The following is a 24,617-nucleotide window of genomic DNA, read 5'->3' as shown; positions in this document are numbered from 1 at the left end:
GTACTCCTTTAAATACACGATTCCCTTGAGATACACTTTTTTTTATGGGAAAGTGTAGTCAAGTATCTTGAGAAGTGTAGATCTATGACTTTTGAATTTGTCATGTTAAGGTTGTCAATTGAGTTTGTCACGTGGGATAGTAAGATTATCACGATTGTTGCAACATATATTATTGAAAAAAAACATAATCCGATCCAGACCCGACCATTGACAACCAGAATCTTTCACTTTCGTCCACGTGTCAGCAGTAGTAGCTTTCTAATACAAAGCGTCTCAAGCACCATCCACGTGTACGGAGATGAAATCTTATACCATTTTATAAGGAAACCCCAATAAATACCGAATTATTTTCCCGGGGGTTCCTCTTATACATTTGGACGAGTCGTGCTGGGGTGACACAGGCTATACTGTGATTCTCACAATTCTGACATGGATATCCATAAATAACCGTAGATGGTTTTACTTCGTATCGCGAGGAAATACATCTAGGGTTATAAGCACATCCCACGTCAGACTTGTGAGAATCGCAGTAAATACCGTACATTCCAGCATTTTCTCATTTAGACAGGCGTTCTCTCTTCAAACACTGCAAGCGCACGATAGTGTATTATTTACTAGTCTGCGCCATTTCATATTTTCAGCATTTGTCGAAGCTGTAACTCAAAACCCTCCAAAAACCCTAAACCCTAAAACCTCTGCAACTAAAAGTTTCGGGGGGAAAAAAAAAGAAAAAAAACTAAAAGTCGATCAGAGATCGTTCGTGATTGTTAAAGCTGGAGACCTCAAAATCAATCAAGCTGGGGAAGATTAATGTTTCCAGTACCAAAGTCTGGATCATAATCGGTATCAGCGTCGCTGGGATTATAATTCTCAGCGAGACCAGAAGGAGAAGAAGAAGAACCAAAATCACAGATATAAAAGAAGATTTTGGGGCTTTTATCGAACGATTCGAGCTTCTTCCCTCTCCTCAACCACCTCCTCCTGCTGCTAAGCAATCGCTCTCTGGTCTTACCTTCGCTGTCAAGGACATGTTTGTATTACATATATATATTTTTTAATTTCATTTTATTAGATTAACGGCTCAAGTTCAATCTCTCTCTCTCTCTAATTATGCCATTTTGTAGTTTTGATATAAAGGACTATGTGACCGGGTATGGGAATCCGGATTGGAAGAGAACGCATGAGCCCGCGGGGAGGACTGCAGTGGCGGTGTCATTGCTTTTGAAAAATGGAGCTACTTGTGTTGGAAAGACAGTCATGGATGAATTGGCTTTCGGGTGCGAACTCTAAAGTTCTATATTAATTTCCCTTTCATTTATTTATTTTTTAATGAATTTATATATGCAATTTTTTTAATCTTTATTTTATCATTTTTTTGCAATTTTATAACGCTGGGTATGTTTAAGAATTGACGGGTATGACGAAATGGAGGATATTTTGAATTGGTTATCTGCTTTTTCACTATTTTTTTTGTTCTGTTTCTGGTAAAATCCATGCCACAAGACAAATTTTGAGGAATTTTTAGTTTTACTGATTGTTTGATTTGTAATAATTTCAATTAGGGCTTTTAGGCCCAATAGCTCAGTTGGTTTGAGACATTGCAAAGCAACTTTGATGTCGTGGGTTCAACTATTCAAGTCCAGCTTACCCATCCAAAACAAAAGTTATAAATTTCAAATAAGTTGAATCTTGCGGACCAATATATATATATATAGGATCCTGTTCGGCAGCCAACGTTAGGGAGCCAACGCCTTTGTCCTATATGGGTTAGAAGTTCAGAATGGGCTAATTTTTATTAGGATGATTTCTACGGCAAGGAGATCATCCTCACAAAAAATCAGCCAAATCCGAAACTTTTAAGCCCTATAGGAAATCTTTTGGCTCCCAACACGTTGGCTACTGAACGCTACCCCTATATATATTGCTCATACATACTCATGAAATTCCCTAAAAGCTCAATTCTGATCACCACATCAACAATTGATAACTTGTTAGCAAGAGCATTGTGTGAGTCAGCGCCAAATTATTTTCATTAGTTCAACTTATATTTAGCAGGAAACATGTTTTATCACCTTCTCTGAAACGAATCAGCAATTAAACTCAGAGTTATGTTGTTAGATCATTAAAGACAGGATTAGTTGCTATCGAACTTGTGGCCTGGTTCATAATTATTCATAGTGGATCCGTTGGTAAGAATCTTAAGAATGGTTAACAATGTTTCAAGTCGCATGGTTTGGCATGTAGTTGAAGTCATCGTGATATACATTACTTGGACCTGGCTCTAGAGTTATTTTTCTGTTTCTTGTCATCTAGGGCAGCTAAATTCTCCTGAGGAACATATATTTACTGTTAATAAATTTCCTGTCATGTTGATTTCAACCTAGTCAGTAGTTACTGTAAAAATGACATGGTGACGTCTAGCAAAAAGGAGAGAATGATGTCTTCCAAAGTAAGCTTATGTTATTGGCGAATCCTTCTAGCATTATTCTGATGGAACTTCTTCAACCTATTTTTAATCCAGAAAGGACAAAAAATGTTTGCAGAATTAACTTCTCACAGCATCTAACAATTTGTTTCATTAGTATGGAGTTTTGAGATCTGGATCCCTAGGAGATATTATTTCCATTTAGGAAATTACATCTGCTCCAGTGGTATGCTCTATAATTGATGACATAGAGACTTTTTTTGGGTACATGCAGTTGTCCCAGCATGCATTGTATTAGAAATTATTGAGGTTAATCAATTTTTTAAAATTTATTATAATTGCAGTGTCACTGGAGAGAATATGCATTACGGAACTCCTACAAACCCAGAAGTGCTGACTCAAATCCCTGGAGGATCTTCAAGTGGTTCGGCAGTGGCTGTTGCAGCCCAACTTGTTGACTTTACTCTTGGTACGGAATCTCAGTCGGCATGCTTGTGCTTGGAAATATATTGAGCTATAGCTGTGTTTGATTTCAAAGAATATTGGTTTGATCCGCCATGATTATCAATTAGGGTGGACCATATACCCAAATTAGCCTCTTGTTCAACCATATTTTATGTTTATTTTCTATGGAATGGTTTCATAGAATCATCAGTAGAATTGATTAAACTAGATTGTAGGTTTTGTTGCATGGCATACCCCACCAGTTCATAGATGTTGATGGTTCTAATGTGTGCCATGTGGCAAACACCCCCTTAATTTGTAGCTAAGATGGTAAATAACTCCCTGTATTAAATTATATTGATAGTTCATACAATCCTTTGTGAGATAACAGACTTTCGTCACTTCTTCCTACTAAAATGTGCATTGCATATTTGGTTTATTTTATGTATGATCCGGATTATTTGAAAACTATTTTTGTGTAGGTACTGATACGCTTGGATGTGTGAGAACTCCAGCATCATTTTGTGGTGTCCTTGGATTCCGACCTTCTCACGGGGCTGTGTCTACTGTTGGTATTCTGGCAAACTCGCCAAGTCTAGACACAATTGGTATGCTACTTCACTGGGTTAGTCTAGTTTTACTGGCTTACTCTTTTGGAAATTGAACACTATTTAAGAAAAGAATAGCTTCATAGGAATCAAAAAGAAGAAGAAAGAATTACTTTTGTAAAAGTGTGATTTAGTTCTATCCTTTTTGGATATGGAGTCATCAATTGTTGGGACTTTATAAGTACAATTTCCATGGAAAATTCATGGGTACCGAAAGTTCATTTTAGGCTCAATTACCCCCCCTCCCCTTTGGATTTTGAATATTTTTTTGTCTTTTACTTTCTCCATTTTGTTAATATTCAACATCATTCCACTTGACTATCTTTCAGGATGGTTTGCACAAGATCCATCTATTTTACACCGTGTTGGTCATGTATTACTACAAGTGTCCCCAGTAAAGCTCAGAAGGACAAGACGCTTTATCTTTGCTGACGATTGCTTTCAGTTTTCTAAGGTTCCTAATCAGAAGTCGATGCATGTTGTGTGCAAAGCAACTGAAAACCTGTCTGGTTGTAAGTGCACATCTCTTTATTTGGTACTTGACTCTTCGAGGATATTTGTACTTAAGAAAAAAAAAAAGTGTGGAGATTCATGTACTTCGGGTTTGGGTATCACGCTCGTAGTTTGCTAGAAAAAGGTTATTATTGATGTCTTGATGTTAAGATCTTGTTGAGAACTATCTTGTTTGATTTGCAGACCAGCCACCAAAGCATGTGAATATTGGGCAGTATATTGCTTCAAATGTACCAAGCTTAAAAGTATTTCGTGAAACATCCACAAACCTGCAACATGGAACAGCTACTTTGAAGGCTTTGTCTAGTGTGATGATATTGCTACAGAGGTACCCTAGATGGCTTCGATTTTTATTTTTTACTCGAATTCTCTTCTGAATCATTTTTAAGAAACATACGTGTTTTGTGCATTCTTCCTCATGTAGATGTATCGTCAGGTGACAGGTCCATAGCTACTTATGTACTAGCTGAAGAGACCTGTCCTGAACATCAGCCAATTGAATTTATCCTTCTTTTTAGTTGAAAGTAAGATAACTTGTTAGTTAACAAAGGAAAAAAGGTAAGATAACTTGTTAAGAAGCTCGCATGGCTCATGCAAATTTCTAGTTATTTATTAAAGAGGTTGGCCCTTCATCAAACAAATTGAAATCCATTCTCTCCACAACAAATTTGAAAAGTTTGAATCCATTGAGCAGCTGGTCTGAGATTAATGTTATTCTTTATTGATAATAGAGTAATTGTCCCTTGTGTGTCTGTTTTTATTATCCCAGATGTTCCTTGCAACACAAGACAATGCTTCTGTCAGGAGAAAAATCGAACATTGTCGATGGAAATATTTTGAGACATTCCAAAACATTCTTGAAGTATTCAATGTTTCAGAATCAATGTTTCGTTTCAGTCTTGACTGAAATCGAAATGTTCTGCCAAAAAATTCCAAAATGGCACAGAACTATAAACTGATTACAACCTCATATACGAATAAGTTGTATGCGATGGCACCACATATATATATTTTTTTGGATAGATACAGGAAATTTATATAATAAAAAAAGGCAGATGTGAAGGCCTCTCAATACAAGGTGAGAACAAAAAATTACCTGACTTCCATACCAGTCGAATCCCACCTTACTAAAAGGTCCTGAACATTACCCCTTTAAAATCCTTGTACAATTTGCATGAAAAACAAACCAAGAATGCTAATAATAACTTTTTGAATGGAACTCTCTTTTCTTTGGAGTAGCCCAAATGCCTTAACACAGAGTAAAGGGGTCAGATATCATAACTACAACCTTCTGGTAATCTTCTTTCAGCTTATTCCTCAGAACCCTCCCCTCAGCCCCCAGGCTGCTTTCCTGCTGAACTTTATCCGGACTCCAATTCCAAAAGAAGCCCCTAATACGATGTTGAAAAGAATCCACTTGATAACCCATACAACATGTGAGCGGTTGGTGGTTATTGATTTCCCCCACCCCAAACACTTCACTTATGTTAAGGTTCACAACCATATCCGATATTGCCTCAAAGCAACAAAGTAAGCCAACACATAATTTAACTAGATCAATTGAAGCGTCCAAAAAAATCAAGGTATCATCAGCGAATTGGAGGTGCAAAAGCATAGGACAATATCGTTTTACACAACCTTCAAATCTACCAGTGGGCACAACCCTTTTCATCATTTTACCAAAACCTATGCGCCACCATATTGAACAACTATGGGGATAATAGATTACTTTGTTTGAGTCCTTTGGAATTCTCAAAGAAATCAGCAAGGGATCATCAACCAATATTGAGAATGACGGAGATGAAATGGATTTCATGATCCAATTGACCCAAAACCCATACGACTCATCATGAATCTCAAAAACTCCTAATGGACACAAGTAATTAGATGATTCATTGTTGGAATTTTTTCAGGGGTAGGCAACAAAAAGCTACATTAGATGAGATTTTGACCCCCTCAAATGATGGCTGTTGGAAGTTGATAATAAGGATACTGAATGAGGGAGCAATTCAAGGAATTTTATTGAGAAATTTTTGTTTCGACACCAATCATTTTGTTTTGTCCTCCTTCATAAAAAACAACTGGAGAAATGAAATATTGTTCATCAATGAAGCATTTGTTATCACTTCCCAATCATTCAAATTTCTTACGAGATCTAAATTACAAGGGGGTGTTGTTAATGGGAATTTCAAAGAACCTTAGAAGACCTATTATAAGACGAAGAAGACTAATAAGCAAGCATTGATGTGGCATGGAGATGGGTCTTGTGATGTTTATTGAGTTTTTATGAGTTTTTTTTTTTAATTATATCAGTCAAGGGTATTTTGGTCTTTTTACATATTAGTTGTGAGGGTCCAACGATTATTTTATGTTTTTGAGTCTTATTTTATGTTCTTTTAAAGTTTCAAGGTATTTGGTCAAGTTGTTAGGGAGTATGGGTCTTTTTTTGTCGTTTTTGTTCATTTTAGAGGTCAACGGTAAATCTGTAATTTTGCCCCTTAAGTATAGATGCCCTAACTATAAATCCTTATAAATAATCTCTTTTGTTCTCTTTTTGGTGGTTAATGAATAAAATCTTAAGTTTGGCTGCATAAGCAACCTTGGTGAGTGATTCCCAAATCTTAGAAGTGAGTTCTAGGAACTCTAGAGTGATTCTAAGGTTTTTTTTCTCTATTATTGGTGAGAGATTTGTTCTTGGTTGATTTGTTGCTAAATAGATCAGATTAACCAATTTCATAGTCCGTCCTACATTAGTTGTGCCCTAAGGGCACACTTTAAGATGCATTAAATACACCTCCAAAATTTATTTTACTAGTTTAATGTCCTCTAAACAATTTTCCACGCCAAAAATACTCTCAAATGATTACTTTCAAGGTGTTTAAATGCATTTTAACACTTGCCTTTAGGGCACTCGTTAACAAAACTGATTACAAAAGGATAGTCTCCCAGACATCTAGCCAGAATTTGAATTAAGTGACTCATTTTGTTAGGCAAAGAAAATGTCCAAGGGAGTAGAGACTTGAGACTTCAACGAAGTATTACCACAATGCTTATTATTCCCAAACTCTCATATTGTCTCTCCCTACCTTTAGCCCAAACACCTTCGCTAAGCTCATTTTTCCCTTTCAAAATACCTCTCCAAACCCAACATCCTTGTGGTCCCCCTTACTTTCTTTCACACCCAAAGATCATCCAAATTCTCAACAATGAACTTTCTCCATAACCCAATCTTCACACTTGAACATATAAAATGTTTTTAATTCATACCTCTCATTCCCCTTAAGACAAGCCCCACACTCCTCTTGGGAATACACACCCTTTCTCACTTGACCAAATGGGATTTAGGCGATCTTTGCCACCATTTCACACACACCACACACACAAAAGGGAAAAGAAAAAACATTTCTATCTTTGAAGCATTGCTTTTTTCGTTAGGATAGGAAACAAAGGCAATACACCGACATGCTAGATAAACACATTTTTTATTAGGGTGGTTCTTCCACTTTTTCTGACACTTCTTTAAGGAGGCTAATCTTCTCTCTAGGTTCTTGAATCTTAGGTCCATGTTGAACCATAATTTGCACCTAGAGGAAGAGCGAGATAAGACGCTGGGAATTTACCATCCTTTTTTTTAATAAGTATAAATTTCATTAAAAGGAGGAATTTGCCAGCTTTACATCCTAAAGCATGGGCAAAACTCTCGATGTCACTCCTTACTCGCACTCCATACAAAAAGTTCTTTCCTAGGTTTACCACTATGCTCAAGACTTGGCACCATAGTAATACTCTCATATATCTAAGTTTCTCTTGGGACCAGTTTACAAAAAAAAAAGGAATTATACACAAATTACAAATGCAAAATCATTGCCCCCTCTTGTTTAACTTTTAGCCCCTCTATTTTTCCATCTTCATACGCTTTAGAGACCATCCTACCCCAAGTCTCAACCACCAGCAGGAAAAAGAATGGAGACAGGAGGCCCTCCCACATGTCACTCCACTTTGAGAATCTATGGAAATAATACATAATAGCCATAATAGTAAATATAAGATCCATTATTTTCTCTCGTTCGTTTTTCATGTACTATATTTTTACCCTTTGCTTTTTGGCCATAAATAGATTATGTTTTCCATCCTGTTCTAGTTCTTGAATGCACTGTGCTTTAACTGATGCAGCAATTTCATTCTGACCAACATCTGTGATGTCATTTTTTTACAGATATGAATTCAAAACAAATCATGAAGAATGGGTTAAAACAGTCAAGCCCAAGTTAGGATCTGATATCTCTGCTCGTGTTCTTGCAGCCATTAACACCACCCATGAGAACATTAAGACTTTCTATAAAGTCAGGACTGAGATGCGAGCTGCACTCCAGAGTCTCTTAAAGGTATTCCCACTCTTTGTTTTCATGTTATCTGTTGAAGATACAAATATTTTTTTTCCATTAGTTAATATTAAAGTGGCTGCTAGGTTCAAATTCATTTGATTTATTTGAGATAGTGAAGAGAGTTTTATACCTGGGGAACTAGTATGATTTTTGTTTTTGACGTGCAGACCCTCCACTGGTTAAATTTTGAATAGTCACATATGTTAGTAGGAAAGCTTTCTGGTTCAATGGGTTAAATCTTTTGAAATTGTTAACTTTAGTAGGCAATTAACTAGTTGCTGAATTTTCAGTGTTCCGCGTTGACATATTATTACAGTACTAGACATTTCTGTTCTTTTACAATCATTTTTCAGATTATTTCAGTCCCTGTATACCTTTGGCAACTTTGTTTGTTCCTATCTCCATGAAGGGGAAGATAGATCTGAATAGTCGGTATTCATTCTATTTTTATGGTTGATTTTGGGATAAAAAACCACAAGATAATTGATAAAGTAGCATTTTTTTCCCCATCATACTTGAAACCTGTCTTTTAGAAGTCTTGTATTCAAACTGTTAGTTGTACCTCGTTTGATGTAGGATGGTGATGGAAGAAGATGATAAAGGGTGGTTAGGCGATCTGATTTGGGATTTGGAATTTGGAATTGGGTGAAGGATTTGGGTGACAATAGAAAAAGGATTTCCAAAATCCTAATTGGCTATTGAGATGTCAAATGCAAAGTTTTGTAAATTACGAGATTTTGATTGGGGTCGGATAAGGGTTAAATGATTAAGGGTTGAGGTTTGTAAGTTTCAAGAATCAAGAATTCAAGAAAGTTAAGAGAAAATAATAAAATAAAAAATAAAGATCATAAGAAAGAGAGAGAAGAATAGAACCTTAGAATCACACTAAGGGTTTCTTGATATCACACCAAGAATGGTAGAGGACTCACTCCATTAAAAGAAACATTCTTTATTCATCAAAATTCTTCATTAAAAAAATCCTAATATAATCAATATATAAAGAAAATAAATCCATGAATCCTAATCAAACTAGAATACCAAATAAATGACCTAATTTCGTAACTTTCTCTCCTAATTTTCCAACCCTTAGAAACTTGGATAAAAGAAAAAATAAATTTACCAAACTACCTTTTAATATTATACTAGGACCATGGCCCAATAAAACACGAAAATAAGCCTCAGAAACGTAAAAATAAAGTTCTAAAATAGAAAACTAAATAAAAATTAAAATTTACCTTTCAAGCTTTGATGTCTCCATCAATTCTCTTTGGTTGGGAAGATTTTGCCACTGGTGAAATAAAATTATAGTAATTCCCAGCATATGAAGTGTGTATAATTATCATGTGATCTGACCTTGGCTTGCTTCTCAACCAAAGCCTCTTAGGGTGGGGTCTTCTACTTTAATTCATCCCGAAGTTGAGTCTTTAATTTAATCTCTTCCTAGATGTTGAAATCATCAAATCAAATTTGGACTCTCATTTTTTGACAGGATCCAAAGTTGACATAATTCATTGATTTATCCAATCTGTCTTTTCTTTTTCATGAGATAAAATTGGTGTTAAAAGTAAAGGATCTAGTGGATCCACAATTTCCTTTGCCAATTGTCATATTCTTCAAGAACCAATAATAATGTTTCACACTCGTCAATCTCGCTTTCGCTTAAATCAAGCCCTTAGATTTCTTCATTACTCGCCTTGAGTTAAGGCGCATGGAATGTGATCACATTTGCTCAATTCTCCCAATTCTAGCACTTTGATTTAAAATATCGACAACAATTGCACTTGTTGCATAAGTTCTATTATCTGAGCTCTTCATTCCATTGTTCACATCGTTGTCTATATTCTTCACTTTCTTTTATAATACGGTCACGAACACAACAAAAATATGTCAGATGGTGGCATGTTTGATGTAAGTTTGACAACATAGTTGTAATTTCATCTGAGAACAAGCCTGTCAAGTCCATCTTCCCTCAACCGATCTACTAATTGTTTTTATTGCTTGAACCTAGGTTTTGATACCCATTTGATGCAAGACGATGATGGAAGAAAATGCAGATAAAGGGTGGTTAGGGGATTTGATTTGTGATTTGGGATTTGGAATTGGGTTAAGGATTTAGGCGACAATAGGAAAAGGATTTTCAAAATCCCAATTGGTTATTGAGATGTAAAATGCAAAGTTTTGTAAATTATGATATTTTGGTTGGGGTTGGATAAGGGTTCAAGGAAAAGGAAAATGATTAAAGGTTGAGGTTTGTAGGGTTCAAAATCAATAATTCAAAAAAGTTAAGAGAAAATAATAAAAAGAAAAATAAAGATTAGAAGAAAAAAGAGAAGGATGGATAAAACCTTGGAATCAAACCATGGGTTTCTTGGAATCACACTAAGAATGGTAGATGACTAACTCTATTGAAAGAAACATTTTTTATTCGTCAAAATTCTTCGTTAAAAAAAAAAACTCCTAATACAATCTATATATAAAGAAAATAAATCCAATAATCCTAATCAAACTAAAATATCAAATAAATAACCTAATTTCGTTACTTTCTCTCTCCTAATTTTTCAACCACTATAAACTTAAATAAAAGACAAACTAAATTGATCAAACCACCCCTAAATGTTATACTAAAGCTATGGGCCAATAAACATGAAAATAAGTCCAAAAAACATAAAAATAAAGTCCAAAAACAGAAAACTAAATAAAAACTAAAATCTACCTTGGTATCTAATATGAGTGTGTTCTCTCTCTCTCTTTTTGATCATTTGATTGTTGCTTCCTTTCTTTCTCTTATTTCTTGTAAACTGAAACTTGCAATGAGCGCAACGATTTTGATCCAATTATATGCGCATCTTTGTTGAGCATACTTTTCACCCTAGTAAATTTGATTTTCTTGATCAAGTAAGCCATAATATTAGTGGAAATGGTCACTATGGTTCAAATCCATTTCAATTGAGACTTGAACGAAACACTGAATGGTTCAGAATATTTCTGAATGTTTTCGGTTGAGACTGTCTCAGTTTTTAATTTAATCGTAACATTACCTCTAGATGATCATCTCTTGTTCCCTCTAAGGGTAGGCATAAAATATCTTCTCTAATAGAAAAAGACACCTTTTGGGCTATTCTTCCAGCGGCCATTGCTTGGGGTCTTTGGAAAGAGAGAAACAACAGGGTGTTCTAGGGCAAGGAGAGCAACTCGCATATGGTGTACATGGAGATTTTAGGGCTGCTGTTTTTTTGGGCTAAGTTAAGCAAGGATTTCTTTGGGATCTCTTTCGAAGACTTTATATTTATATGGGATAGCTTGTGTAACTAGTAGTCTTTCCTTTTGCTTTTTTGCTTGGGGGCTTCTTCGGCCTCCATTGCTTCGTTTTTCTCCTTTTGGTATTTATAAAATCTTATAGTTGCCAGTTTATTAATTGCTGTCAGTTTTATACATTTTATCAATGTTTTTAGAATAATTTTTCGACAAAGAATAATTTGGTCGAACTTTACTATTGATCAAAATTTTGCCTTTTTATACCTAAAATTTTAATATTCAGTTCAAAATTCACTATTTATCAAAATATTTCCCAAAATGTAAATTGATTTTTTCTCGAAATATGTGAAAAAAGAAACTGTCTGTTAACTATTTAGTTATTCCAAACAAGAATTGGGTTTTCTATTTCGGTTGGGGTCTTCAACTATTATGCCTAAATTTTGATTATTTAGGTCAAAGTTCATAGTTGACTTAAATATTTCATGAAATGAGTAGTGATTTCCATCAAAGTATATAAAAAAAGAAACCGTCAAGTAAATTTCATGTCGTGCCCAGTGTAAATGGAAGTATTTTGTGGATATATTGGGATTAAATATTATGGTTCAGACTAAATTATGTCGATTGGAAAAAATACTACTGGAAGGAAGACAAGAGGAGTGGGTTCAACATATCATTCAATAAGTAACTTATCTTTCTCTTTGTTCTGCAGCCCTGTTTGTAATATTAGTGTGGACCTTAGTTAGAAGTTCATTACTTTACAGATATTCCATACTTCTTTCCCCACCAATGACGGTACTCTTTTGTAGTCATTGACATAAAGTTGAAACAGAGTAAAAACTTAATTAAGATTAATTAGCCCTAATTGGGCTATGTAAATATTACATAAGATAACTAAGTAGTGAAAAGACTAAAATAACCCTATAGGTTTATTTAACACTCCCCCTCAAGTTGGTGCGTGGATATCAATAATGCCCAACTTGGACAAGACATCTTCAAAGGCGGTTTTACTAACACCTTTAGTAAGAACATCAGTAAGTTGTTGAGAGGTAGGAACAAAAGGAGTACAAATCTGTCCAGAAACTATCTTTTCTCTAATGAAATGACGATCAACTTCTATGTGCTTCGTTCTGTCATGCTGAACCGGATTTGCAGCTATGTTAATAGCTGATTTATTATCGCAATATAGTAAGAAGGGGACCGGCACTGGAATACATAAATCAGCTAGTAAGATTTTGAGCCACAACAACTCGCATACTCCAAGTGCCATGGCTCTGTATTCTGACTCAGCACTCAACCGAGAAACCACATCCTGCTTCTTACTATGCCAAGTTACCAAGTTACCACCGACTTTAGTACAATACCCAGAAGTAGACCGCCTATCAGTCACTGAACCAGCATAATCTGCATCTGTCCATGCCTCAATGCGAAGATGACCATGATTGTTGAATAAAATACCTCGACCAGGACATCCCTTAAGGTATCTAAGAATACGATAAACAGCAGCAAGATGAGATGTTCGAGGCGAGTGCATAAACTGACTTACAACACTAACAGCATAGGCAATGTCAGGGCGAGTCATAGACAAGTAGATCAATTTTCCCACAAGACGCTGATATTGACCAATATCTGACACACACTCCCCCTCAGAATCAGCCAACCTGTGATTTTGCTCAATAGGAGTATCAGCTGGGCGAGAGCCAAGCTGACCAGAGGCGCGAAGTAAGTTAAGAACATACTTACGCTGAGAAATAAATATACCAGACTGGGACCGTGCAACCTCAATACCCAGAAAATAGCGAAGATGTCCAAGGTCTTTAATCTCAAATTGACGGCCTAAGTAAGTTTTGACCTCGGTAAGGCCATCGGCATCATCACCAGTAAGAACAATATCATCCACATACACAATCAGAGCAACAGTTTTACCGTGGGAGTGACGTAAGAACAAAGTGTGATCAACAGAGCTCTGATGGAAACCAAACTGATGCATGGCCTTAGTGAAGCGCTCAGACCAAGCACGAGGAGACTGCTTCAGACCATAAAGAGACCGGCGAAGACGACAAACATGTGTAGGAGAAGCAGAAGGAAGAAACCCAGGAGGTTGGATCATATAGACTTCTTCCTGAAGATCACCATTGAGAAAAGCATTCTTGACATCTAACTGAAAAAGAGGCCATCCGCGGATAGCAGCAACTGAAAGGAGAACGCGAATGGTGGTCATTTTGGCAACCGGAGCAAAAGTTTCCTGATAATCAATCCCATAAGTCTGAGCATAACCTTTGGCCACCAGACGGGCCTTATAACGAGCAATTGAACCATCCGGATTATGCTTAAGCGTGAAAACCCAGCGACAACCCACAACTTTCCGTCCAGGCGGAAGAGGCACAATTTCCCAAGTTTGAGTCTTTTCAAGAGCAGTCAACTCTTCAATCATAGCTGCGCGCCACTCAGGATGAGCAATAGCATCTGCAACAGTAGTAGGAAGAGAAACAGCGGAAACAGAAGCAAGAAAACTCCGATAGGAGGGTGAAAGTGCAGAGGTAGATATATAATTGGAAATAGGATAAGTACACGTGCGCTTACCCTTACGAGTGGCAATAGGACGATCATCACAGGGAACAGACGGAGGCGGAGGCGGAGCTGGAGGCGAGGAGGCGAGCTGGTCGGACATAGAAGTTATGGTAGTATCACGTGAACGTCGAGAGTAAACCTGCAATGGAGGAGAGGATGAACTGACAGAGAGTGGAGAATGAGGAACAGGCAAGGGAAGGGAAAATAAAGAAGGAAAATGATCATCAGGGGAATCTAGAGGAAACCACTCAGATTGAATACCAACGGACCCATTATAATAAGGAGTATGCTCAAAAAAAGAAATATCGCGAGAAATGAAACGTCGTCGAGAAGGAGGATGGTAACAACGGTATCCTTTCTGGGTAGAGGAATAACCCAGAAAGATACATTTGACGGCCTTAGGGTCAAGTTTAGAACGATTTTGATCAAGAATTTGAACAAAACAGACACCCAAAAACACGCGGAGGAAGTGGAAATACGGGACGATCTGGAGAGAGCTTAGAGAGGGGTGTGACAAACTGAAGAACACTGGAGGGGGTCCGATTAATAAGGTAAACAGCAGTAAGAACTGCATCAGCCCAATAGGATTGGGGCACGTTCATGCCAATCGAAATGGCACGGGCTAACTCTAGAATATGACGATTTTTTCTTTCTGAACGGCCGTTCTGCTGAGGGGTCTTAACATTGGACATTTGATGCTCAATGCCAGATTCTAAGCAAAGCTTCAGGACCTCACTATAGGTGTACTCAGTACCATGATCAGAACGGAAGGTCTTGATGGTACGACCAAATTGGGTGTGAACCATAGCAAGAAATTGCTTGAAAATCCCATAAACCTCACTCTTGTGTTTCATAAGATAAACCCAAGTGGTACGACTGTGATCATCAATGAACAAGACAAAATAGCGAAAACCAAGAGTGGATGTAATAAGGGAAGGACCCCACACATCAGAATGAATTAACTCAAACATAGCAGGTGTAGTAGGATTCATACTAATAGGATAAGAAGAACGCACATGTTTAGCTAATTGACAAGTTTCACAAGAAAAATCAAGCACATTGTTATTATGAAATAAATTAGGGAACATGTGTTTCAAATATCCAAATGAAATATGGCCTAAGCGTAAATGCCAACGCATTACAAGAGCCTTATTAGATAGACTACTAAAACTACTAAGCTGAATAGCAGAATGGGTGCTAGGGGAGCCGGGAACATCTAGGAGATACAATCCATTCACTTTACGTCCAGTACCAATCGTCCTCTTCGACTCCAGATCTTGAAAGACACAATGAGAGGAATAAAATGTTACACTGCAGTTCAAGTTTTTGGTAAGATTACTAACAGACACCAGGTTAGTAGTAAGTTGAGGAACATGTAGTGTGTTAGTTAAAGATATAGAGGATGTAACAGGTAAAAGACCTTGACCAGCTATGGAAGACAAGGAACCATCAGCTAGGCGAACCTTGCGATGACCAGAGCAAACATTATAGGTTTGAAATAGAGATGACATACCGGTCATGTTATCTGAGGCACCAGAATCAATGATCCATGGTGAGGAAGTGGTGGAAACACTGTTCGCAGATGCAAAGGTACCTGAGTGAGCGAAGGTAGAAACTGGCTGAGATGAAGTCTCTATCTGATTGAAGAATTTTCTGAACTTGTCAAGCTCTGCTTGGGATAGAGATATCGAGTCTGATGTAGTAACGGAAAGAGGTGCTGAATCAGTAGTCGGCTGAGAAACTATATGAGCTGAAGATCGTTGAGACTGTTTACGTTGCTGATTAGGATGACAATGAAGTGCATAACATCGAGCCTTCACATGACCTAACTTTCCACAATGATCACACTTATGTCGTTGACGGGTAGGCATAGATCCACTGGGGGGTTGTGGAGAAGATAGACGAGTAAGCATAGCAGAGTGATCTCCCGAAGAATGAGGTAGGACAGCCGCACGACGACTCTCATCAGCCAAAACATACGAATACGCTGTCTGGAGAGACGGAAATGGATCCATACCCAATAAATGAACTCTCGCATACTCAAACTCATCCCGAAGACCAGCTAGAAACTGAAAAACCCGATTCTTATCCAGAATCGACGAATATAATGTCTCATCAAGAGGGTCCTTCCAAGCATAGGACGAGGAATAAAAAGTCAATTCTTCCCACCGAGCACGTAGCTGTGATATGTAGGTAGTAACTGAAGAGTCTCCTTGTGAAAGACGAGAAATCTCACGCTCCAAGTTGAAAATTCTGACGTTGTTTTGACGTTGTGAGTAAATGCTCTTTGCAGAATCCCATATTTGTTTTGCTGTTGAAGAAAACATAAAGCCAGCCGCAATGTGTGGTTGCATAGAAGTAACCAGCCAAGAGCGGACCATAGAATCATTAGCAAACCAATGGGAGTAAGAACTGTCTGTCTGTGCAGGTTGTTTGTCCGCCCCTGTGAGGTAACCGATCTTCCCTTTCCCTCCAATGAACATTTCAACTGATCGTGCCCAAAGGAGATAATTAGGACCATCTAATTTTACTGTAGTAATTTGAATATCGGGGAAGTCAGTTGAGTGGGAAGAAGAACCACCCAATCCATTACTATTACCAGTGATGGAGGAGGAAGAAGTCTCAGAGGCCATCAAATAATCCGAGTACTTTAGTTGAAAGATAATTCAAGTACGATAAGGGCACGACTCTCTAGGATAAAGTGACCGCAGCACCCTAAAGGTGACAATACACGATAAAAAATAGATAAAATTGTTGTTAGAACAGTCCCAAACAGCACTTTGCTGTAATCACAAGCCTCACGTAGGTATTCCAAATAACCCTTACGATGATTGAAATATAGCAAATATTGACATGCTGCTGTGATACGAAGAACAGACAGCCACCTACTACAATCGCAGAGGGCAGAAAACCAGTTGTTGTGATAAGGAACAACTCAAACAGCCACCCACTTGTGTCACACAAGGCATATCAGCCACCTGATGGTGTCGTTTGCTCAGAACGATACTCCTATTGTAATCGCAGAGCTCACACAGCAGCCTCCTAGCGTCGTAAGACTTGTACGATGCTGTTGTGGGTGTCTCTATGCCTAAAACAGCAGATTTGAGGGTCGTAATGTTCAAACCTAACATGAGTGTCGCAGGTCATCACAGGTATCACTGCTTTGATCGTAAGGTTCAAACGATGCTAATACAGCATCGTTGCTACAACTACAGCCTGATCGCAGGCTTTGAATGGGTTTCAACTCCTTATCGCAACATCCCTATCGCATAAGTATCTGCAGAGAACCCCCGTAGGGGTGATATAAAAAGAAGACAAGGGTTTTAAGGTGCTGTTTTTATGTAGAGATGATCGATTGAGTTTGGTGTAGAAGAGGAAGAAGGTGAAGGTCGATGGAGCTCTGATACCAAGTTGAAACAGAGTAAAAACTTAATTAAGATTAATTAGCCCTAATTGGGCTATGTAAATATTACATAAGATAACTAAGTAGTGAAAAGACTAAAATAACCCTATAGGTTTATTTAACACATAATGTCTGGTTCTGCAGTTTACTTCCTTTTGAAACACATTTTTTATTAATTATATTTGGTGTGGTTATTTTTCCTTGTCTTTTCATTAAATGGTGGTTATCATCTTTTTTTTCCCCTATTTCAGGATGATGGAATATTAGTAATTCCAACAATTCCAGATTTTCCATTAATGCTTAACTCAAAGAAAAGTCTGTCCACTGAGTTCCATGATAGAGCATTTGCACTATTAAGCATTGCAGGGATGTCCAGCTGTTGTCAGGTATTTTAGAGTCAGCTTCTGTTGATTGCTTATTTTTTACTTGAATTTCCATCTGATTTTGTTATAGATTTTAACTCAGCAGATTTATGGCTATCATATTTGTTATTTCTCAATGTCAGGTTAGTATTCCACTTGGAAAGCACAATGGTTGTCCCATCTCTGTTTCATTTATAGCAGTTCATGGAGCAGATAAATTTCTCCTCGATACTGTCTTGGATTTGTACTCCTCTCTTCAAGAGCAAGTCAGCATTGCCTCAAATTCATTACCACTACCAGACAGCAACGGGAACATGGATACTTCGGAACTCTTGAAAGAAAAAGTATGTTCTTCAGCCTGTTATTGTCAATCTGTTTAATTTGTAAAATTCTCAAATGAATATCTAACACAATGTTTATCAGATGTAAATCTTTTTTATGTTCTTCATGTGAATCTCAAAGCTTATTCCTTCTCAAGTCTCAACGTCTTGTGGAATTTCTGGCATCTCATCCACTTCATCTTTGTATATGTATGGTATAGTAATTTAAATAATGCTACTCTTATGTTTTGAAACACACTATCATGCAAACTGATCCAATAGAAAGACGGTGTCAAGGAAGATGATGTGTGAACCATATCTGGAGTGAGAATTTTACTAGATATATGCAGCTTCTGTTTGTTTGAATGGATGAACTAGCATTGGTTAATATTCTGAACTCAGTGGGCTTTTTAGAGAAACTTGCATGGTCAAATACACCTTTTCAATTTATCTATGGTTTTAATTGACATTTAGTTGATTAGGAAACAATGTTCTATTCAAAGAAATAGGTGGTCTGAGGATATAAAACCTTGAAATTATGAGTGGCTCCTTTGGAAAATGGATGTTTTGAAATGAACCATATCTAAGTCTTCGGAGGTGGCTAGTATTGACTACGTGTGAAAATATAAATCTTGACTTGGATAATAAAGTTACTCAGCCTAATATGACTGCAACATTTGGAGAGGTTTCATTACTCATTGATGGGTATTTAGCTTTTGCTAAAGGCCTTGGATTCAAAGTAAGAAAAGTAAGAAAGATCCTTTCGGGAGGACAAGTGGTGTGGAGTGGTTCTTCTAAAGAAGGGACTTCTGTTATTTGATCTCTTTCCTACAAAATGGAACACATGAAGTGCAGCTTTTCACGATCTGGAATGGTGATGATTTTATCCTATGAGTTCGTGTTAGGAGAAATTTGAACTGTAAAGTAGACCTCCATTGCTATTCAATATGGTTAACGGCAAGCGATTGTGGTCTTGGAGCCTATACTAAGTTTTCTCAATATGATCTTTCTCTTTGGCCCTAGGTTTTCCAGCTTCAATAGTGTGGGGTTCAAAAATTCCTTTTGAAACAGCTTTCTTTGCCTGGACTATCTATTTGGATAAGATATGAATTTAGGGTTTTTTTTTTTTTTTTTTGGGTAAAGCCAGTGGAGAATCTATGAATCATCTCCTTCTCCAATATTCGTTGCCTAGGGAAGTGTGTGACTCATTCTACTCTTGGTTTGGGATGAGGTGGACATTGCCAAGGTCATTGTTGGATAACTTTTGTAGCTGGGATATTTTTGCTATCTATTATATGGGTTGTGGCTTTCAGAGATTTTTACCATTCACGGTTTGTACAGGATAATAAGGATAAAGAAATGGCAGGGTTTTGTTTTTAATGGTAACGAGGAGGAGAAACGAAGCAATTTTAATATTGAAGCTCTTTTGTACAAGTGGTTGAAACTAGAAACAAGCGAGTGTGCGTATAGGGTAGCTTACTGAAATTACATTTTCCCAAAAGGAATACTGAAACTTCTGAACATGAGCACCTTATTTGAACTGAGTATCTGGTTTTCTTACATCATTTTTTCTTTGGTTACCATCTCAATTTTTCAGGGCAACGCTGCATTTAAGGGAAGGCAGTGGAATAAGGCTGTTAAGTACTATAGCGAGGCGATCAAATTGAATAATGAAAATTCAACCTATTACTCCAATCGGGCAGCTGCTTATTTAGAACTTGGATGGTATGATATGTTTTGATGATAAATTAACTGATACTTCCATTAATTGCTGTTTTTGAAGTTGCCATTTCCAACTGATTTCAATTTGTGCAGCTTTCAGCAAGCTGAAGAAGACTGCAGTCAGGCAATTTTATTTGATAAGAAGGTGAAACACTATCTTAGAAGTTAGCTTGCTGGGAATTAATTTACTGTTAGTTGGAAGTTTACTTTTTAAATTGTGCACCTTGTTCCGTACTCTCTAATCTGGTTTCTATGCTAATTAATAATATATCTGATCGGTGTGTTTGTTAATCACCTAAAACTATCTAAACCCATTTGTTTCCTAGTGTTGGGAGATTTAGGGTGGTGAGGTGTTTTAATTGAGAAATGTTCGAACGAATCAAATTTTACTTCTAAACCACCTTGATCATAATGATACTTGACTCGTAGTTCACAACCAGAGTATTTCAAGGAAACTTGTCTTTTTTGAAATGTAACCTAAAATGTTTTTACCCTTTCTTTCCTACAAAAAAATATATATATAAATAGGGAGGCCACACCAACTTTGCTAATGCCACCCCCGAAGTGTGCTAATTCTATGGTGATTTACATATGAATTTGGGTGGCGTTGGCAAAAGTTGACGTGGCAATAGAATCTCTCTATAAATATAAGATTCATGAGTTAAAATAAATTTCTATGATTTGTTTTTTTTTTTTTTTTATCAGTTATTTTTTTACAATTGATTCACTGGTGATTGCCTTGCTACTTATGTTCAAGGCATGCATAGAATTGGTTTATTATTAATTCTATTATTTGATCTGTTTTTGTTAGTAAAGTATTGAAGGGAATGATTTTTTATGTTTTTTTTTGGAAAGAGAGCAATTTTTATTTTTATTTTGGAAACCAAGGGGAGCAGAATTAGAGAAATTATTTTGCGCACAGAAAAGTCAATTCAGGATTTCGCAGTATCCGGATTGACCAATTGCAGGACAATGCGTGTATTGAGACATCCCCAATTTACAAAAATACCCACATTAGGGAAACCCTCAGTACACGTGACGTCTTGCAATCGATCAAATCTCGGGATTCTGTGAAATCCCGAATTGACTGTTCTGTGCGCAAAAAAATAAAATAAAAAAATCTTGTAAAATTAGTACATATAAAACCTGAAGTAGTACATCAGGAGAGGCAAATTGAAGTCCTAGTGCATGAGAGCATCGACACACTATCCTTTTGTTGGCAAGTCTTCATAACCTACTACATCATCGAAATGGAAAATGATTCTTCCCTTGTACTGCATGCGATCATGAATCTCCTTGAAAACGTCAGTGAATCCATTATAGCTTGGACCCCAGCACTCCCCATAAGATTTCATTAGCAATTACTTCAGCGATGAATGCATTCAGGTAGGATTGACCCAATATAGTCTTTTCTTATGGAGGATGTGCCCCATTTTCAGTGACCCATGTGAACTTTACCTTTTTTCAATGTGCTCAAAGGGACAGACACTCAGTCTATCTGGATATGGTTTTTAGTTGTGAGTTGTGACTCAAGCAAATGTCAAATTCGGCAAAGGTTCTTGATTCTCATATGGAATCCTGGTACTTAAGATGTGCTTTAAACTCTTAGTCATTTGGTGTCTTGGTGACTTTTGTTAAGACGTCTTTGCTCCTTGATATCAGTTCCACATTTTCTTATCTTCTTGCTTGGTTTTGTTTTGAGTTGTGATCCTACAAAAAGAAAGTCAAATTCAGCAAGATTTCTGAATGGCACATGCATAGAATTGACATCTTTTTAAACATTGTAACATGGATCTGTATGATAATCATTTTATTAATTATGTTCCATTTCCTTTTACAGAATGTGAAAGCGTATTTAAGACGAGGAACGGCAAGAGAAATGCTCTTATGTTATAAAGATGCTGCTCAGGGTGAGAATGACTTGTTTTACAACTAAAGTATATCTTTTGCAATTTAAGCCCATATCAATCTGCATTGTGTATGAAGATAGTTTTTATGTTTTCAACTGCAAATATCTGTGTTGTTTTTGAAATGTATCTTGTAACTTATCCCGAAAAATAGGATAATATTCTGTTTGAGTTTTTATTTTTTATTCTATTTTGTGTCATAATGAAGCAGAAAGTGTAGTGACATATTACAGTCTTCTAGCAGTGAAGATACATGGTAGTTGATTTATAAGCTTAACAGGAGAGAGTGAATTTTTCTTCAGGTCTCTGGATTCCTGTATCTAGGTTTCCCATCCATTTATGTTATTTGAAGGATGATAATGAACATGTGGAGGCCTTACCGGGATGGGCACCTGTTTGCTAATTATGTTTGGTTTTGCCAAATTTTGACAAGTTGCCTTTTTAGTGCAGGTTTGCTCTTGGCACTTAAACAGTAATAATAGTGCCAGCATCTAATTCAGGTTCCCGAATATAAAATAAATAAATTAATTAAAACAGTAGCAATTTCTCTACTTCTATAGAAGTTTTTTTTTTCTTTCTAGGTAAATATTATTGAAACATAGCACACTCATGGAACACACTTATACCTTATTTTGAAGCTCTATAAAACAATAGTAGGATAACTGACATAAACAAAGAAGTACAACCCGTTCATGCCAATCACTAATTTGGAGGCAATATCAGTTTTTCTTTCAATATTTGATGTGGTGCAGCTTCTTGATCAAGTAAAATTACAGACTTTCGTGATCTAGCATGATACTAATGGTCCCTAATTTCAGATCGATAAAGATTTTGGGTCATATGTTCGACTTTGTGCCTGTTCCAAGGCTTTTGTTTCTTCTTGCAACGTGGGTGGTTTTCTATGATATATTCTGAGAAACCCAAGTTTTCCTCTCTTGGTACTCGCAGATTTCAAGCATGCCCTAGTTCTTGAACCACAAAACAAGGTTGCAAATCTTGCAGAGAAAAGACTGAGGAAACTGGTGAGCTGATTTCTGGAGTGTCAAGAACATTTGTCAGAATGATAGAGAATTCAGTGTGAGAAGCTGTGTGGGACCTACCCATTTTTCTTTTGCCTAACAAGGTTGTTCCGACGCAGCAGTTTTTTACATCGAAGGAAACACATTTGGCATTTTGAGAGTGAGGGACATGATAAATGTCGGCTGTTGACGAACAATCCCAAAAGTGTGCATAATACTGTATTTATTGGTTGAGATCAAGATCCAATATGTCTGGTGCTTTCTGCATGATTGGTCTGCAGAAACTGTTAATCTTCTTGGTGTATTGGATCAATATGAATGTACCAACGTTTATTTTACCTCTAGTATCTATTTTTATTATTCTTACTAATACTGAGATGATTGGTGGTGTTAGTGTCTTTTTTTCTCATTTTAGAGATTTTATATATGGGGGCGGTTGATGGGACATAAGTAAAATCATATGTAAAAACAATCATTTTTCAAAATATGGGTTAGAAGTTCTGGATTGAGCTGATTTTTTGTGAGGGTGATCTCTATGATGAGAAGATCATCCTCACAAAAAATCAACCTAATCTGAAACTTCGAAATCCATCAAAAGTGGTTTCTAATTATTGGTAAAAATCGATGGTCCACATTCTAAATCACTTTTGATGGGGTTAGAAGGTTCATACTGAGCTGATTTTTTTGTGAGGATGATCTTCTCGTCATAGAGATCATCCACAAAAAATCAGCTCAACCCAGAATTTCTAACCCATATTTTGAAAAACCATTGTTTTTACATATGTTTATACTTATGTCCGATGAACCATCCCCTTTATATATAGGTTGAAATATGCAGAATCATCAAGGAGACGAGTAAAAGTCTATCCTCTTCTACAATGTCTTATACTTTAGCTTTAGTATAAGGTCTTATTGAGCTGTTCTATTTCATTTCATCGTTAATGCACAGGTTTTCGAGAAAGCAAAGCACTCTTTAGTGAAGGTTTACTGGGTTGGAAAGCAAACAGAGATGGGCATCTTTTTGAGAAAGAGAAGCACTCTTTAGTGAAGGTTTACTGGGTTGGAAAGCAAACAGAGATGGGCATCTTTTTGAGAAAGAGAAGCACTCTTTTAGTCTCTAGTGAGGGTTTGCTTGTTTGGAAAGCAAACAGAGATGGGCATGTTTCCGGAGTCTTTCAAATACATACTTTGATTGAAAGGAGATTTTTCGAAACATGTATAGGAGTTTTGATGCTGAATCTGGAAGAACACAGGTTTAGAGATCGCTGTTAGGTTCAACTTTCAGGCCATAAATAATGGGAGGAGCTATTTTTTATGTACAAAGGTACATGCAAAGCTGTTTCAAGTACAAAAGAAAAGCCATGGAAGATTTTGAACCAAAACTTAGTAAAACACTATTTTTCTTCTTAAAACCAGTCATCTTCAAGTGCTACCCTTTTACAAGAATTAATTTTAATCGATTTGATCTTTCAATCCATCATATTGAACATTGCTATAATCCCGTGTAAAAAAATAAAAGAAGATTTTTGAAAAAATCTCATCATCTTCTACTTCAAAAATCTTATGTTATTTTTTCAGGTTCGAAGATTGAAGTAGATTAACTCTTAAGGTTGAATTTTTTTACCCAAGAGGTGGAAGATGGCTGGCTTTGGGAAGAGAAATCGTAAGATTTTTTGTTTTAAGGTA

The 24,617-nt window shown here is 36.7% G+C and overlaps 1 protein-coding gene across 1 annotated transcript; it reads left to right on the top strand.

Annotated features, from left to right (window-relative positions):
• Positions 1 to 767: 767 nt before the first annotated feature.
• On the top strand, positions 768 to 23,330 carry TOC64-V (translocon at the outer membrane of chloroplasts 64-V; the record flags this gene model as incomplete). Its single annotated transcript, XM_086430014.1, has 13 exons — positions 768 to 1,030; positions 1,125 to 1,277; positions 2,770 to 2,894; positions 3,352 to 3,477; positions 3,807 to 3,989; positions 4,174 to 4,318; positions 8,207 to 8,375; positions 17,853 to 17,987; positions 18,107 to 18,307; positions 19,881 to 20,008; positions 20,099 to 20,150; positions 21,846 to 21,915; positions 22,861 to 23,330. Coding segments are annotated over 13 exons (1,833 nt in total), but the record flags the coding sequence as incomplete, so codon positions are not given.
• Positions 23,331 to 24,617: the final 1,287 nt, after the last annotated feature.

Source organism: Akebia trifoliata, chromosome 2 (assembly GCF_017979445.1).
Source record: "Akebia trifoliata isolate Shusen 1 chromosome 2, ASM1797944v1, whole genome shotgun sequence".
Lineage (NCBI taxonomy): Eukaryota > Viridiplantae > Streptophyta > Magnoliopsida > Ranunculales > Lardizabalaceae > Akebia > Akebia trifoliata.
The sequence above is the reverse complement of the archived record's forward strand: the minus strand, read 5'-3'. Positions and strand labels throughout refer to the sequence as shown.